At 37.1% G+C, this 17,917-nt stretch overlaps 1 protein-coding gene across 5 annotated transcripts; it reads right to left on the bottom strand.

The window, feature by feature from the left end:
• Positions 1-531: 531 nt before the first annotated feature.
• On the bottom strand, positions 532-10,962 carry LOC130954447 (mitogen-activated protein kinase kinase kinase 1-like). 5 transcript variants are annotated; one of them, XM_057881184.1, is made up of 9 exons: positions 9,451-10,962; positions 8,660-8,744; positions 8,394-8,456; positions 7,253-7,410; positions 6,333-6,405; positions 6,144-6,203; positions 2,476-2,586; positions 1,982-2,227; positions 532-968 (listed from the first exon to the last, which is right to left on the bottom strand). In XM_057881184.1, exons 1-8 carry the CDS (start codon positions 10,623-10,625, stop codon positions 2,015-2,017), a joined length of 1,938 nt encoding a protein of 645 aa, XP_057737167.1. In that variant the 5' UTR covers positions 10,626-10,962; the 3' UTR covers positions 532-968; positions 1,982-2,014. The 5 variants fall into 5 exon arrangements, with proteins under 5 accessions (XP_057737167.1, XP_057737168.1, XP_057737165.1 ...); XM_057881185.1 differs by having other exon boundaries at positions 532-951; XM_057881182.1 differs by having other exon boundaries at positions 533-1,245.
• Positions 10,963-17,917: the final 6,955 nt, after the last annotated feature.

The raw sequence follows: 17,917 nt of genomic DNA, 5'->3' as shown, positions 1-17,917 counted from the left end.
TCCGGCCCAGCCCAACTGAGTGACGACCCGGCCCGAAGGGCCGACCCGGCAGGCGAGCAACACCCGAACCGCGGGTAATATCCGAACACCTCCCTACCGGCCAGCCGCATGACAGCTACAAGGAAAAACTTCCTGGAAGACAAGCCTACCTTGTGGGACCCACCCTAGATTCAGAATATATAAGGGAAAGGCCTTCCCCCCCCCCCCCCCTCCTCCCAGGTACATCACGATTCCCTGCTTTTACTGCTATCTTGTAAGGTCTCTGACTTGATCGTCGAAGTCCCTTTTGCAGGTAGCTCCCCCCTCATCCAATCAAAAGCTTGGGAGGTCGTAAAACTCCAATCCTTGCACACCAGCTCCAGCTCGAGAGATCCACCCCATACCAACTATCCAGATCCAGTCCTATTCACTCCACCTAACATTCCGTGCAACCACGACGACCCGTCTGAGACCCGAAGACACGAACAAAAATCATGTTAATTAATGACTTAGCTATGGTTTAATATTAATATTTTTTACTTTAATTAGCGTAGTGTCACCATCAATAATAGTTCACAATTTATAAACTATGGTGTGAGAGACAAACATCAATTACCTAATTAATAAACTAAGGAATATCATGATACAAGTATTCTGCTCCGTGAGATACAAATATCACGATTGGTTGATATTTAAATCTTCCACACCATCCACCACTCAGTTCATGCTATTAAATACCAGCTATAATAATCAGCAATTACATAAATAAGCATTAGAGAAGCTAAGATAGAAGAGAAGAAACAACTGCATACAATATGTTGAGAATTAGAACAATATTGAGAATTTATATGTATACATTATAGAAAAGCTCGTTAATGGAAGGTAATGACTATGTACAAATAATTGGTCAACACTTTTACAAATTATTCCCACCTCCCAGAAGTTTAGCCTTCAAGCTCTCGCACCTGTTAACTAAAAAATAGGAAAACCTGGGTACGGCTCGACATATATAAATGATCATCGATTAATTAGTTACACACATGTGGAGCATAATTCTCAAATAATGATACGCAAATTGATATTTCTCTGGAGAGCTATATGAAGGTTAGATCCATAAGGGTGCTTAAAATAATGGTTAATGTTACAAGTAAACAAACTCTGAACAGCACAACCGATCAACAGTTTCTACTACAATGCATCCTACACCAACTCCAGCAACATGAAGACTGAACATTGGAGATATTTAAAATCCAATGGAGGACGGATCTGTCACCAAGAGAAAAAGAGAATAGAATAGAACAATGGAGAAAATGACATCAACCTATGCTGCAGTAATATGCAACAATGCAGCTTTGATGTTGGGAATTCCACAGAAGACAAGTTAGAAAGACTTTGTTCCTTTTCCGAAATTATTTTTCAGATAGATGATTTGGTGCAAATAATGATAGCAAGCTTGGTCCCCCACACAACTTAATACAAGGCTATTGCGATCATATGTGCATCCTTCAGGAAACCATAAAAATGGACTCTGAAAGCTTCTGACACCAACGAAAAGGACCTCAAAAGATGGAAATATCAGACAAACTACCAATGATGGAAAAGTTAGACACAATGGACTAGGCATTGGCTTGCCCTATTTCCATTAACAGAAAATGCTGGCATGGCAAACATGTATGATGACATGTCAGTATGTTCTGTTCAAAGAAACGTGAGTGGATTGTTTTGTTAAACTTTACTATCTTCGTGGGGTCTTTTAATTTGTTGTTTCAATCTTTCAAGATTTTTATTGTCAGCAGTAAAATCTTTTAGAACATGGTTTACTGCCCCATCCTTAAAATAAAATAAGTAAATAAATCATGAGTAATGAATCGAAGTTCTTGAAAGGATGGATATCCATCAGAATAGTTTTCAACATGAATTTAAGTGTTATTGAAAACAAAAAAAGAAAAGAACAAGGCGGGATACAAATTAGAAAAATAAGATCTGATCTAACAATCTTTACCTTCAGTATTTTTCATAGTTGGACATCACAGGTTTAACCCCGTCTTCTAGGAATGAAAGGAGATGCAGAGCCAGATGACTGAGAAAGTGGCCGTTGGACAAATGAATGTGTTAAGAGTTGAGTAGCCGTGGGACGATCATCTGGATTCACTTTTAGGCACTGCAGGATGAAATCATTTGCATCTCTTGAAAGAGAATCAGGTACCGGAGGTGGTTCACCTTTTCCAATTCTAAACAGTGCCTGCATCTATTGTGACAAGATTCGTCAAATATTCAAATCTCAAAAGTTAACCACGAGCAATGCAATTTTACTGTGAAATTGTTACAGATAAAAGAAAAAGAATTTTAACCTAAAATCAGGTAGTCAAAACTTAGGTAGTTCCATTGAAAAAAAGGGGGAAAGCAAGAAGAAAAACAATGTTGGGTTATATGTATACCCATTGAATTTGGAAACCATGACGGGAATGAAAGTGGTAATCATTATAGGATACATACGCATTCCAAGTGAGAATATGGGATTTTCCCCGTCAACATCTCCAACACAGTGCACCCCAAACTCCATATATCAGCTGGAAGCCCATAACCTCGGGCTTTTCCTTTCACAACCTGCATATTACAACAATAATCAATAGTCATCTAGTGAAAGAGAATAAATCACTAATGAACATCTGAAAGAATAGGATTTTCGTCCCCTCTACTTTGAAGGCTTGCCCAATATGTTCAAGGTTTCTATTTCCAAAGGCAAAATAAATGACTTTAAATTAGAATTGAGTGGATCGAATTCAACCCTAAAAGATAGCTCAAGGCGTGAAGGATATCCAAGATCTTATAAAAGCTACCTACATATTATCTTTAGGCAAATGGAAACTCTAAACACACCCTCTCATGCTCAAGACTATAAATCTGAAGCATGAAGTTTCCAAGACTTTGGGCATCTACTGGAAGCTCATTAACAAACATAGAATAAGTTTTGATACCATATTAGAATCGAGTAATCTTAACTCAACCCTAAGAGCTAACTCATGAGATAAAGGATGTCCAGGCTCCCAAAGGATATATAGGCCCTCTATGTGATGAGGCACAAACACTATTAATTATGATAGAAACAAGTTGTTTGTTCCTTTTAAGCTAGTTTAGCAGGTTTAGGAGTAGTAGGGCTAGGCCTAGCTGCTGCCTATAAATACTAGGGATTAGTTACTTTTAGTCGGTTAGAGAAAAATCTGTTCAGTTTGTTAGTTCAGGAGAGGGAAATTCTTTCCAGAGTTGGTTCCAACAGTATACTTCAATAAGATCACAATCCCTAGTTCATCAATAAAATCCCTAATTCTGCTAGATCTCAGTTCCTATCAAATTACAAACAGAAAAGAATTCTTGAAAAAGAAACATAAATACAGAACCACTGCCATGAACTATGTCCATTAATTCATCACAATGGTCAAGACTTAATATGAATTTAAAACAAGAAACTAAACAAAACAAAACAAAACAAAACAAATACAAATACAAAAACAGAAACAGAAAAATGTGAAAAATTCGGTAATAGTCTAGGACTGTCCAGAATAGCCCTGATGTTTACTAAATCAACTGGAGAAAACTTACAGTCAATGTGAATAGATGCTTTTTTATATGTGCAAAACCTTGTAAATTTGTAATATAATAAGATCTTGATGCTATGCTCCATCGTTCCATAATTCTAACTTTCTAATAACCCTTTCAATAAGTGCAAAATAAGTCAACGTCCATGTTCGACATTGTATAGTAGGATTTCCATTTGAAACAATCATATTCTTGTTAGTTCCGAATCTCAAATTATGTTTTGAATTTTGATGATTAACAAATGACAAATATAAATTTAAAATCTCATCAATTCATTTCTAATGATTCGCTCAATCTCTTAAGTAATTAACTGCAAATCAGAAATGTATAAGACTTGAAAATGGTGTAATTAATGAACGAAAGAACATAAATCTAACTTCAATACACATCTCAGGCTACAAAAGCATGATTTCTAGACCTCAGATGCAGGATAAAAGGACACAACTAGACCTCAGAAAAGCATTTAAATTCAACAGATATATTTTGGCTCCAAAGTATGAACTTGCTCAATGAGCTAAAACACTGAAAAGAAATTATTTCTTACTCATCTTCTACATGTACAGAAAGGACTACCATATTTGCTAAAAGGACTATACCAACCAAAAAGAAGCTTGTACTACTTGCACACTTTAAAAAATCAAGCTGTCCGTTATGAAGAAAGGATTTCCAACATCCCTTTTACCAAGGAACACTAAATACAAGATGAAGGACCCTATGAAGAACATAAAGATCCATTAAAAAGCGAATTACTGCTGCCTTGTTTTCAAAATTGAAACTTGAGTTCTTCATCATTCTTCATTTTTTGTGAACTCTTCATACCTCAAGAGTCTTTTAAGTTTGTTTGTAATATATGTTAAACATAGTTTCATCATGCACTAGATTTACAAACAAAATCTAAGATAGTTCGTATTTGTGATATATCTTAAAACAATAATTTCAGAAGCTGTAAAATGTTTTCATAACTTCTTTTTTGAAGCAATTTTCATAATAATAATTTATAGTGTTTTCATGAGTGTGAGATCATGTTGTTTCCGCTCCTTAAAGGTAGCAGATCCAGTATTTGCTACCTTTTTGGCATCTGTAGAAAACTGTGGAGGAATCTTGGATGGATAAGTGTGTTTCTCCATGTTAACAGTTTGAAAAGTAAGAAAACATGATGTTGCCATGTTGAGAAACTGTTATCGTCCAATTTCTCACTGATAGGAGCAATGGATGTTTTGGCAGAGGAATCAACAAGAGTGAGGGACATAGGTTTGTTTAGTATCAAGAAACAAAAAAGAAAAATTGAGGCTCTTCATACCATGGAAGAGCTTGAGATGGAACCAATAACAGATCTTGAATGATCTGTTTGAACACAAAGAACTAAAAGCACCAGAGCTGGTAGAAGAAAGAGCGCAAGGAAGATGAGTGAAAAGTGAAGAGTATGAACATTCAATATCACTTGAGTACTGTGTTTACAATCTGTGTATTAATCACAATAGTGGTGCAGTATCTATCTTCTTCTTCTTTTATCTTTTATTATCTTTTATCTTTTATCTTTTATCTTTTATTATATAAAGAGGATATGGGAGTAGTTTGGTGTCCAACTTTCTTTCCTAAAATACCCTTCATTAAGTATAATCTATTAAAAAAATTATTGTTATTTCAATGACTTGAACCCAAGACCTTTTAGCTAAGTTATAAACAGCATGCCATGACAACTAATTCTATTTTTATTATGTTTTAGCATATATTTAATATATAAAAAGTGGACATAAAGTAGTCGATCACCAATACATAGCGTACAAGACCACCAATACATAGCACACTAGTATACATAAATTATTGATACACTAGTACACGTAGCACACTAGACCACCAATACACAGAGCTGATTAGCAACTAACCACTAGCTAACAGCTTACTAATTCTAGAAAGTAGTTGATCATAACCCACTCTATTTAACCGTATTGTCCATCTTCCTTTACAATATTAGATAAGTGTTGGCATTTGTTTTAAATTTCAATCAAATCCTAAACAATCTCATTTTATTTTTGTTAAAAGGATTTTGAGATATTAAAAAGATACTACCGATCTTGGTCTATGGTATAAAAAAGATACATGTACTAAGATCATGCGATATACAGAAACTGACTTTGCAGGAGATAAGGTTGACAGAAAAAGCACTAATGGAAGTTGATGTTTCTTTGTAAATTGTCTTATCACTTGCAGAAACAATAAACAAAATGCTGTTGCACTATCAACTGCTAAAGCAAAGTATGTAGCTACCACAAGTTGTTGCAAACAAGTCCTATGGATCAAAAATCAACTTGAGAACTACTTACTAAGGTACTCCAAGATCCCTATCTTATGTGATAATACAACTGTCATATATAATGCAAAAAATCATGTCATCATATTAGACATCATGTTCAGAAAAGTTTAATTAGATGAAGACCATTGAAAATTCACATATGAGCAAAGCAAGCATATACTCTAATACCATGTTAAGTCCACCTAGCTTATGATAGTTGTATGACACGTTACTTTCATTCAAAAGGCGTCATTAGACAAGATTAAAGGCAAACCTCTGGGGCCATCCAAAATGCTGTTCCCTTCATTGATTTAACATCATTCAATTTGGTTGCCTAAACACGAGGCACAAAACAGTTTCAGAAAACATAAATAATTTGGAAATGAAAATTGTTCAGATATCTGAAAGAAAAAGTACTAAGAAAAAGAAAAGGAAGAGAGGAGCATGAACTGAAAAAGGTAACCTTTGCCAATCCAAAATCGGCAAGCTTGACAGATCCATTTGCATCCACCAAAATATTTGCACATTTAATATCCCTTTGATTCAGAGGAAAATGATTAAGTTACACTTACAAAGATGACATAAATGACATAGAAACACAATCAAGATGTTAAAGAAATTGAGTTTAACTCAATGATACAACTCTACTCAAGTACTCATCAAATTTTCAAAAAATGGAACTCCTTTCACATGACTTTTATGTTAGGCAGTTTCAAGTTTCAATGACAAGTGGAAATGTTCTTTATACTCTACATCTTCAGCTCAAGGCTTCTGCATTTAGTGAATCCCTCAAATTTGTTAACCTTGATCTAGTCTACATTGATGGAAAGGATTTTGCCTTTTTAAGAAATAAATCCTCAACAAAAGTTTGAAGAAATCAATTATTGTAAAAGCACTAGTCCTCCAAAAATAGTATAATGCATAATAGCATATAAGGGTACTTTTGTCTGGGGAAATGAAAGGATAGCAAGCACAACTCAGTGATAAAAACATTTTCTACCGCATAAAACTTTCATCTTCCTCTCTAGTTTGGCTCAATATATGGAACAACTTTCATCTTCCCTCTCTAGTTTGGCTTAATATATGGAACAATTTGTAGTCCAAAGTAAGTGATCAACAATACAAGAAGAAAATGAAACACAAATACGAGTAAGTGATCAACAATAACAAGAAGAAAATGAAACACAAATACAACAATAACAATAACAATAACAATAAAAGAATATTTATATTGCACTTTTGACCAGCAAGCAAAAGTACAAGATTCTTTGAAGCAAGGAAGTCAATGACCACAAACATGACTCATGACTCTTGGCCAAGACTACCTTACACTGAAGTTATTTACACCACAAAAAAAATAAATAAAATAAATTCTGGGATCACCTGTGGATGACATTTCTATCATGAAGATACTTTAGGCCGTGCAGAATCTGTCTAGTATATGCAGATACTTGGGAATCTCGAAGGGTATACCTATGGTAGAGGCTTGCAAGAGAACCTTTGGTTACGAGCTCAAGAAAGATATACAGCTTTGAGTCATCCTGCAATAAATAGCATGCAAATTGAGGTACAAACTACAATATAACCAAGACTGTAGTTATAGGGTGACAATACAAGCTAACAAAAATAAAAAGATCGATATACAAATAGGACAGTGAAGATTTAGCTAGACTTGTCCATAACTGATGAACTCAGAATCTGAATTTGACAACAGCCAGAATGATAACTAAAGCTTTACTTATGATACCAATTGATGGTATTGGGATCCTAGTTATCTATATAGTTTTTCAACCAGCATACCTTAAAAATCAAGGAATATCGTATGTGATCTCTTAAGATTGATTAGTATTGATATTTATTTTTCTTTCATGATTATTTCCATAATAGTATCATTATAGAAAGGGCAGCACCCAAACAGTGTAACATAGGTAGCATAACCTAATAAAAGTATCAATGGTTGATTACATAACATGAACCTGTGACCTTGAGGTCAGAGACAACTCAACCATTGTTCCAAGGCTCACCTTCTTAATAGTACTATTATAACTAGGGATTAAATGCAATCTAGTATGTAGTATCTACTTTAAAACATCCGGTGATATCAAATTTTTTATTCATATCAATCTGTTCATCAACTATATTATCTCTTTTATCCTTCTCTTTCTAAACTCCAAAATCTCAACATGGTATGAGAATGATACCATCCTCCACCCTTCAGTATTGTGGATCCTTGTGAAGAGTAAAACTCATGGCCTATCATGACATAACATAATAGACTCATATGTTTACTCGAGGGGAAAGCATTGTCCAGAATATAAACTAATTCTCACCCTAGCAGCAATTTTTCCACTATACTTGCAAGCATACAGTTAAAATGATTTACAAGTAAGACTAAGTCATTATATTTTCATAACAATCTGTAATTAAAATGTTTAACATGGATTCAAGAATGGTACACAACGAAAATAACAAATTGAACATATAAAGAAACAGAAGGAAAAAGAAAACAGAGAAAGAGAAGTACCATTTCTGTACCATAGTATTGAACTATATTCTCATGTTGAAATTGACTCAAAAGTACAATCTCCTGGGACAGAGGAAGAAAGGGCACAATGAGAAAAAATATAGTAGGACAAATATTAGTGAGAGTAGACAAACTAGGTTAGAAAACTTTCGCATCTTTTTTAATTTTTTATTTTGCATTAATGAATTCCATAAGGCATGAGGTGGAACAGAAAACCATAAAAACAAAAATGATAAAAAAATAGAGAGAGAGCAAGCCTATTGTACCTGTTCCAATTGATAGACACTTTGCTTTCCCTGATTCCCTTGATCAAGCAGTGAAACTTCTTTTACAGCAAAGAAGAACCCATCCCTACATTGATAATCAGAAGGTATGAAAATCATGTAAGTAGCACTTATGTAACTTAGAATTTGTGCCAAAAAAAGACTTCATTTATTTGAAGAGCTCTATACATAAACAAAATCAAAAGATGAAGCATGTGAAAACTCATTACATTATATTTATTCCTCACAAATCACAATAAGCTCTTAGGATGAATGCCTTTCAAGAAGTTTTGTCAATCTGATTAAACAGTATACATTTTCAATAGTTTCCCATACCTATGGTTTTAAATACATAACAGGCAAACCATTAAACTTTTTGCTGGCATTGAAGTCACCTATGTTCAGCGCATTAATTTAACTATACTAAATTTACAACTATGTGACAGTTCAACTAGTGTCATAATTCTTGTACATTTCCTATTCAGGATGAGCAATAGATGGATAATAGAAATTACTTATAACATTCTAAATGGATAACATATTAACAATTTAACATTATATTAAAACTTCAATATGAAGGTTGCATACTAGAGCAAATCGTAAAGGAGTAAAAAGGTTTACAAATCTAAAATTTTGATAAAAATATATTCCCTGGAATCCTAACTACCTATTCCATTGAAGGGAAACATAGTAAAACTCTTCACAACAGATTATAGATAAGGTTGTTATTGTGGTAAAAACAGAAACAGATAATGATAAACTAATTAACATGATTAAGAGTTGAGAACACTCACCCTGCAATTCCTTCGTAGACAGACCCAAAGGAACCGCGACCCAAAAGATCACCCTTCTGCCAGTGGGTAATAATACGCTTAAATCTTCCATTAGGAGATATATTATTGGACCTAGGATCCGTGGTAGTGCTAGAAGAATCATCTCCATTCGAAGTTGTGAAAGAACATGACCCAGTAAGCTCCGCAACAATCTCTGCGAATCTCAATGAATTCTCTTCTTCTTCTCTCTTCCCATCACCCCCTCTACCTCCTTCCTCTTCCTCTTCCTCTTCCTCTTTTTCTCTATTCTCTAATTCACCATGCAATCCTCGATGATCATCATCTGAATCACTGAATTCCACGAAATTCTCCTTCCCTTCACAAGGTGAAGGAAAATCCCTCAACAGGTCCCATGTGGAGGACGCGTTGTCCACAACCGAAACCCTACTCCCCGGCGCTGGTTTCAGCATAGGGGGCCGAAAGCCCTTGATACCTCCGCCACTGCCACTGCTGCAGCCAGTATCAGCAGTTACAGTACTGTTGTAGTTTCCGCGATCACCGCCGTCTTTTACAGATTCATCAGAAGCCCAGACCGGAACGCTATCCTCACAATTATCCCCAACTTCAACTCCATCATCTCCGCCAACGCAACCACCGAGAGTGAAGCAACTTCTGCAAGCAATCTCTTGAACACATTGATCAGAAACCGTAACCGGATTAGGAGCCTTAGGTTGGGAACTATCCCCAAATTCACCTTCCTTCATCCCAATCTCTTCACTCTCCTTGACTTCATCCAAGTCGCGAAGCTTCAACCTCGGAAGAATATCCGAAGAAGACCGAACCTTCATGGCCTCCCAAGCCGCCGCGGGAATTGCGAAGTCCTCTGGGCCAGAGAGGCCGAGGCTCTGGCAAATCCGGTCGAACTCGCCCTCGACGCCTTCGATTCTGAAGCTCTTGTGATCGTAGAACTCCATCGAGCGCGTGTAGAGCACCGAAACGCCGTTGCCATGAGAGGAGAAAGTGGAGTAGTCATCGAACGACGAAGACGATGAGCCGGCGTCGTAATCGAAGTGCTTGGCGGCGTTGCGGCGCTCGAGACGTGGCTTTGACATTCGGGCCTTCTTGGGATCCACGCCCATGCCGTCTTGCTTCTTATTATCATTCCTACGGCCTAAAAATCGTGGTAAGTGATTCATGGCAAGTTAAATCCATCTAATGAAAACTCAAAACAGTGTTGTTGATGGGATTTCGCGTTTTGAATAGTTTCTCTTCTTTGGATTTTGAATGTTTACTTGCGAAGCGTTTTGATCGAAATCGGGGTTTCGTGCGCTGAGGAAGAGAGGAAAAAAAAGGGAAAAGCGTTGCAAATGGAGAAAAAAAGGGGTTTCAGTGGCGAGAGACTGTATGCGTATACTGGTAAACGGCGACGAAGAGAGAGGGCCTCGGGGGAGAGAGAAAACGCGGTGCCACGTTTACCGTAAAAGCGTGACTTGGGTTGGCGACTTGGCGTCCAGTTTTCCCTTTGTGCATGCAAACATAGTCGTAAGCCTGTAACCCGAGATATCAACTTATTAATTTATCGGTTTATTAGCAATCCATAAATTATTGGACAAACTAATAAAATCAATTTTAGGTAAATAAAAAATATAAAATAATTAAAAATTTAAAAAATTAAAATTATATATTTTTATCAATATTTTAGGAATAATTTATTTTTAAATTCTAAAGATAACTAATATAAAAATAAACATAAAATTAGTTAGTATTACAATAATAATATCTTAATTAAACATAATAAAAATAACAATTTATGAACTATATTCAATCAGTGATTTTAAAATTGGAGTATTCGTTTTCATCTGATAAATGTAAACTTACATATTGATTAGTTTCATTTTGATTATTTGTATTTTCTACAAAATTATTAACTCCATTATCATCCCGATCATCTTTCAAATTTAGTTGATCTAGCATTATGGATCATAAACTTGCTTTTTCATTTAGTTCCTGTGTTATCAATATACTTCATTACTTTTATAATTTTTAAAATTTTAAAATAATGCTTTTAACTTCAATAATTAAGAAAGTGCTTTTGTTATAACCTAAGTTGTAATGAACATAAACAAGATCATTAAATTTTTTATGCTCTAACTGAATTCTCTTCTTTGAGTGAATGTGTTCAAAAATACTCCAATTACGCTCACAACCTGAAAAATACAAGTTTGGCTGAAAATACGAATTGCCAACTTTTGTAAATTTGGTGCTCCACAACCATAAGATTCTCACCATTGATCTTAACATAAAAAAAGGAATAATATATCACAATCATAAATATCAAATCATAAATTCTTCACAATCATAAAAGACAAATTTTATGAAGAAATTCACCTAGCATAATAGTGCTTCGTTCACGTATTGCAAACGGTCTTTTAAAATCTTGTTTAGCATTCTTAAAGATCTTCATCTCAATTGTCAGCTTAGAATTCAAATCTGATCACCATAAGCATATTTCTTAATGACATCTAGCAAGCTAGAAGTCATTTGCCTGTGCTTTTCAAATTCTTCAGCATTAAATCGAAAAACTGGATTTAACCAATAACCAATGGCATGAAGATTTTTTCGAAGTTGTGAATCCCAACGCGTATCTAACATCTTCAAATAAGGATTAGCAACCTTCCTTTTTTTTTAAACCTCTTCACCATTTCTCCTCTACCTTATAAATAGCTTGATAAAGGAAACTCAATGCAGCTCTGTCTTCACTATCCACAATACGTAAAACACAAACAAGTGGCTCAATAAACTTAACAATATCAGTGTATTGAATCCAAAATTTATAATCCAAGACTTGATCCATAAATCTTTTAGCTTTGGCTTCTTTGGAGCAAGCTGAGCTTATCCATTCTTTAAAGGTCACCATAGTTCTCAAAGGATCCTTTTGAGCCAAAATACTTTGCAAAGCAATGAAATTAGTGGCAAACCGAGTTGGAGTCGGACGAAGTATTTCCTGTCTACCTGTAAATTTTCTCATTAAGAACAACGGATAGCAATGATTATAGATATACTTTGTGATCACTAAAGCTTATGACACAGTTTCACTCACTTCTTGTAACATCCCAATATCTTGAAACATTGATAAACCCCATTTTTAGGGTTTATCTTGTATAGATTTTTGGGGTTTATCAATGATCTTTCACACTTATTTCTATAAAAATGCATGACTTTGTCTTCCTTTTCCAATTTTGCCTCACGGATGAAAACATACTTCTTTTGCATCAAATGAGATATCTTTTAAAATTCCTTCTATTACCATTCGATGTTGTGATCCGTTTGTTAAGTGATTTCAGAGTTTATAGGGCAAGGATGGCTTGGAAGAGGGTGAGGAAGCATGCATGAAGGGAAGGAGCATGAAAAATAGAGCTTTGGAATTTCGAGCAGCAGCGCGTACGCGTGGATGTGCGCTACCAAAGTCGGCGCATAGAAGCCAAAGCCAGAGCCGGCACATTTGCATGGCTAAGCCAGAATCTCATGGACGTGCACGCACGCTTGGTGCATGTGCGTTGATTGTAAAAGCTCCAGGGACGCGTACACGTGCAGTGCGCGTACGCGTCGATGTCGCACGTGATTTTTAAAAGAAAACGTGACCAGCGATTTGGGAGCAGTTACAAGCCTTGTCTGGTGCAAAGTCCTGGCGGGAAAAGCATAAAAGACCCAAAGATTGGAGGATTGGGATTCATTCACTCATTTTTACATTTTCTAGATATTTTTCCCTTAGTTAGTTACACTTTGGAAGAGAGAGAAGCTCTAACCTCTCTCTAGAACTTTGCAATCTCCATCTTAATTTCTCTTAGAATTCTTGGTGAGATCCATGGCTAACTCATTGTTCCTTTGATTCAAAGTTGTAGATCTACTCTTTTCTTGTCAATTGATGTTCTTTTGATTCATTCATTCTAGATCTTAAAATTGTGACTTTGCTATTTGGATTTTGATCAATGAAGTGATGAATTTCATTCAATTGTTTGATTGTTGATGTTTGCCTTGAGTTGAATAGCTTGAATTTAATTCCTTTCTCTCAACTTCTTAATGTTTCTTACTATTGTTCACCAATTGTTTGATGAAATGATAACCCTAGCTACGGAGTAGATTTATCTTACTTGGCTTAGGGGTTGAGTTGTTGGAGACACTTGAGTAGTTAATATCAATTGTTGACTATCAATTGAGGATTGTTAATTGACTTGTAGGTCACTAGAACTTAAATTCATTAGAACTTGTGCCTCAAGTTAATTACTCTCACTTGATTTTCCTCCATGATTAGGGATCAACTAAGTGAAACAATGATTGATTGTTTTCACAATTGATGGAAGCTATGATGATGGAACTTCCAACACTCACCCTTGGCCAAGACTTTTATCTTGATTGATTGATCGTTCATTGTTGTTAGTTTAACTTTTTACCTCACAACTCTCAAAACCACAAAAGACTTCCTAATCAATGATGAGCATTCTAAGGCAATTCTTTTTAACTTTTCTACCTTTGTTTCTATCATCCATGTTCCCATAAAGTTTTTTTCACACTTAAACAATTACACAATTTATATCTTAAGCTAACCAAGGATTCAACTTGGAATTTTTAATTTGTTTTTCTGCTTAAGGCTAGTAATGTGGTTATAAAACAAGGGGGATTTAAAAGCTCAAGGGGGTTAACAAGGATGGCATAAACGGTAGGCTTTATTTGGGATAAGTGAGTTTTAATCAAAAATGGCCTCAATCCTATCTTGGTATGTATCTATATTCTATACTGGACATATAGATTAAAGCAAAGTAAAGAACATCAGAAAAAATAAAAAGAAGGGCAAACACACAAGAATGAAATTTATGGTTTGAATGTAACCACACAATTAAGCTCAAAACTCACAAGCTGTGTGTTCTCTAACTCAAACATCATATATCATTCATATATGTCATGCAGGTTTAGTTAAAAATTCCCATTATTCTCATAAAAAAATTATTTTGGGTGGCCTTTAAGATTTTAGTGTTTCTCCTTGATGAAATATTGTTAACTAACTAACATGTAATGCTATATATACAAGGTGTGTGGATTGTTTCTGTTGAGGTCTCTAGCTTACTCCTTTTCTTATTTTAAATCAAGTCAACTATCATATACTAAAAAGGGTAAACTATACTAATTAATCCACTTAAAATATAACTAGTAAACTAATGTGCAAATCAAGCTAAAATATCCAAAATAGTATACATATAACTCAAAGTGCAAAATGCAAAAAGTACAATAAAAAGCAAAAAGAGAAAAATATGCAAAAATACAGAAAATGAACAAAATAAGAGAGAGTTTGTAGTGGTTCACCAAAATAAAGATATGCTAGAGATGGCAACCTCCCCACACTTAAATAATAGCATCGTCCCCGATGCTCACTCAAGCAGGGTGTGAAGAGGTGTCATCACTGGGAGGCTGGGTAGCTGGAGTCTCTGTGGTGGTGGTCTGAGGATCTGGCTGCTGTAGATGAGGGGCTGTCTGAATAGGGATCTCAGGGTCTGCAGCCTGAATCTGAGGTGGGTCCTCCTACTGGGGTGCAGTCTGCTCTGAGCCTGCCTGCGCAGCCTGTGTGGGTGCCGGCTCCTCGTGATCGAATGCCTCCACCTCAGATGTATCAGAAGGGGTGTCAAGCTCGGAGGGGATGTCGCCGCCAGACCGGATCATCAACTTGAGGTGCTCATAGCGTCGCTTGCTGCGACGCTCTATACGGTCCAAGTGGGCGAACAATCGATGCACCAAATGGTAAATAGGCTCATGAGTAGCTGGAGAGGCAGTGGGCGGGATAGGTGCAGCAGTGGAAGAAGAGGGGGCAGCTGAAGGTGTGGCTGTCTCATCTGAAGGAGTAAGGAAATCAGGTCTGTAGCCCAAGGCCAGAAAGTTCCTGCTGTGAGGAATAATCTTCCTGCACTCCGCAGCAGGTGGCCTCTCATCAGCATCCTCCCACGGTACGTCAGCTCAATGTCCGAGCTGGGTAATCAAATACAGAAAGGGGAGAGTGCCTCGGATATGGACCCTGGCCATGTAGGACTGGATAAAACGTGGCAGGTACAGGTCCTTACCCTCCATCACACACCAAAGGAGGGTGATCATAGCGGCCGGTATCGCTGTCTCATGGGTACTCGACATAACGTAGTTGCTCAAGATCTGATGCCATAGCCGAGCCTCATCATTTAAGTAAATCCGCTTGATTCCCTTAGGCATACAGTCGGGTCAAGGGCTATCTTTGCCTTGACAGCATCCCAATCAAACTTCATGAAACGCATGTCCTCCTCAGCCTATTTGTACCCATCAGGCTGATCGAATTTATGCGGAAGCTGCAAAATATCCTCAATGGCCTCTTCAGTGACCAATATCTGTTTCCCTCTGAGATGTACGGCATCCAGGGAAGTCTTGAAGTAATTGCAGTAAAACTCTCTAACCCAGGAAGCATTTACCTCAGTCAAGTTTCGCTCTAAGAAGAACCAGCCTCTCTGTTTGATCTGATCGGAGGTGTACTACTGTAGTTCTTCTGGGATTTTCAAGGTCCTTTCTAGGTACAGATTTCTGGAGGTAGCAAACTTAGGAAACTTCAGCTCATAGTACCGGTTTGCAAACTTTATGGGATCAGTAGCAGGGAGTAGCTGGTCAGCCTTCTCCTGCGCGGTAAAGTGTTTCTCCCGCCAGGAGGCATCATGCATAAGATCTATGATAGACATAGATGAATCTCCTCTTTTAGTTTGCCAGTGGTAGCCTTTTTTTTTTCCTTTCTCTGGGAATTAGACATCCTGAAAAACAGAAAACCAGGATATAATAAAAAATAGGAAAACAAATAGGCAAATAGTCAAAAGAGACACAAAGTGGCAAAGGAGAATTAGAATGAGGACAATGAGTTAAGTAAATGTGCATTAAGGATTGTATAGGAGTTAAAAGTTCGAAAGGAAGAATTGACAATCCAAAATGTAATAGAAGGCATGTTAATTAGGAAAAAGTATCAGTATGCCATGGTTAGAAGGTTAAAAGAAAGTGAAAAACCAGAAGAGATGTTTTAAAAGGTCAGTTTAGTTAGAAATGAAAAAGAGTTTAGGAAGGTAAAATTAGTGAGTTAGTGAAAAATGGGTTAAGGGAAGTGGCATAAGGATAAGTTCCAAAGTAACAAGCATTCATAATTAGAAGCTATAAGTAACTTATAACCAAACAAGGAAAATAGGTTGATGATGATTCAGATAGATATAGAAATAGCAAAAATTGGAATCAAACATAAAAAATGCAATTTATGAACCAGGAGATCAAAGAGAATAAGAATGCGTTCCCTGGCATTCATGAATTGGTTTGGTGAAATCTAAGGAAAGCATAGTTGAAAATTCCAAAAACCAAGATATGAATCGAAACATTTTACTGAAATTTGGGCAGCATTACGGCTAAAATTGGATTATCCCGGAAAATAAACATCAACAAAACAGTTCATATGAATGAAAATTAAAACATAGCTGCAATCACATATAAGGAGTATGAACATGAAAAAGGCAATGTAAAAAGCAGCATGAAACAAGAAAGTACAGCATATGAACAATGGCAACATCACAGAATCTTCAAAATTGTGAAAATCATAAAGCAAGAAACACGAACAGCGCAATTATCAGGCCTAAATCCACTAACCACATCCTAGGCTACCTAACAACCTAGAATCCACTACAAAATGCATATCTAACTAGCCTAATGATAAACATAAACAGAAAAAATATGGAATTAACTAAGAATGATAGAAGGGTGGCGTTCTGCGGAACCTGGTAGGCGAATTAAGGAGAGTGGAGCAGAGAGGTGACTGAGGGATAGTGGTGGTGGCGTCTGGCACGGCGGAGGAGGGTGGCACGGCGGCGGTGGCTGCTGTTTGAGGGCAGGGGGTTCAGGAAAGGGAGGGGTAATGAGGGTAGGGGAAAGGGTTGGGACGGGTGTTGAGGGTGGTGGTTGTGGGTGGATAGGGGTGTGGCGGTGGAGGGAGAAGGGGAAAGAAAAAGAAGAAAGAGGGGGAAAGATGAAGGGGGTGGCATGGCGGTGGGTTCTGGGTGGTCGACGGGGGCGGCGGTGGCCGGTGGTGGTGGCTGGGTGGTTGTGTGGTTGGGGAGAAGAGAGGAAGGAGAAGGGTTTGGGGGGGCGCGAATGGGTAGGGTTTCGCGTCACAAGGTGTAATCGAATTTGGGTTCACGCGATTGCATGGGGCACGCGGTCGCGTGGCTGGGGTGGAATAGGGGTTGACGCGATTGCGTGGGTCGCGAGATTGCATGGAACGGATAAAAGAGGGGATGACGCGATCGCTTGAGGCATGCGATCACGTCGCTTGAAATTGTGCTAAACGCACGATTCCAGCGTCGTGTTAGCGCAACTCTCTGTCTCCTTGTTGGGGGTTGTGCAATCCACGCGACGCAATCGCGTCACTCACGCTGTCGCGTGGGATTGGTTGTGT

The sequence above is a fragment of the Arachis stenosperma genome, chromosome 10 (assembly GCF_014773155.1).
Source record: "Arachis stenosperma cultivar V10309 chromosome 10, arast.V10309.gnm1.PFL2, whole genome shotgun sequence".
In the NCBI taxonomy this organism is placed as follows: domain Eukaryota; kingdom Viridiplantae; phylum Streptophyta; class Magnoliopsida; order Fabales; family Fabaceae; genus Arachis; species Arachis stenosperma.
Note: the sequence above shows the minus strand (reverse complement) of the source record. Positions and strands in the feature narration are given on the sequence as shown.

Bases quoted from the DNA above. Each gene is read 5' to 3' on its own strand.
- LOC130954447 (XM_057881184.1), bottom strand. From the start codon at position 10,625: ATGAATCACTTACCACGATTTTTAGGCCGTAGGAATGATAATAAGAAG. The intron at 8,457-8,659 runs GTACAATAGGCT...CCTCTGTCCCAG, and splicing joins GTGTCTATCAATTGGAACAG to GAGATTGTACTTTTGAGTCA. The intron at 2,587-6,143 runs GTTTGCCTTTAA...TGTAATATGCAG, and splicing joins CATTTTGGATGGCCCCAGAG to GTTGTGAAAGGAAAAGCCCG.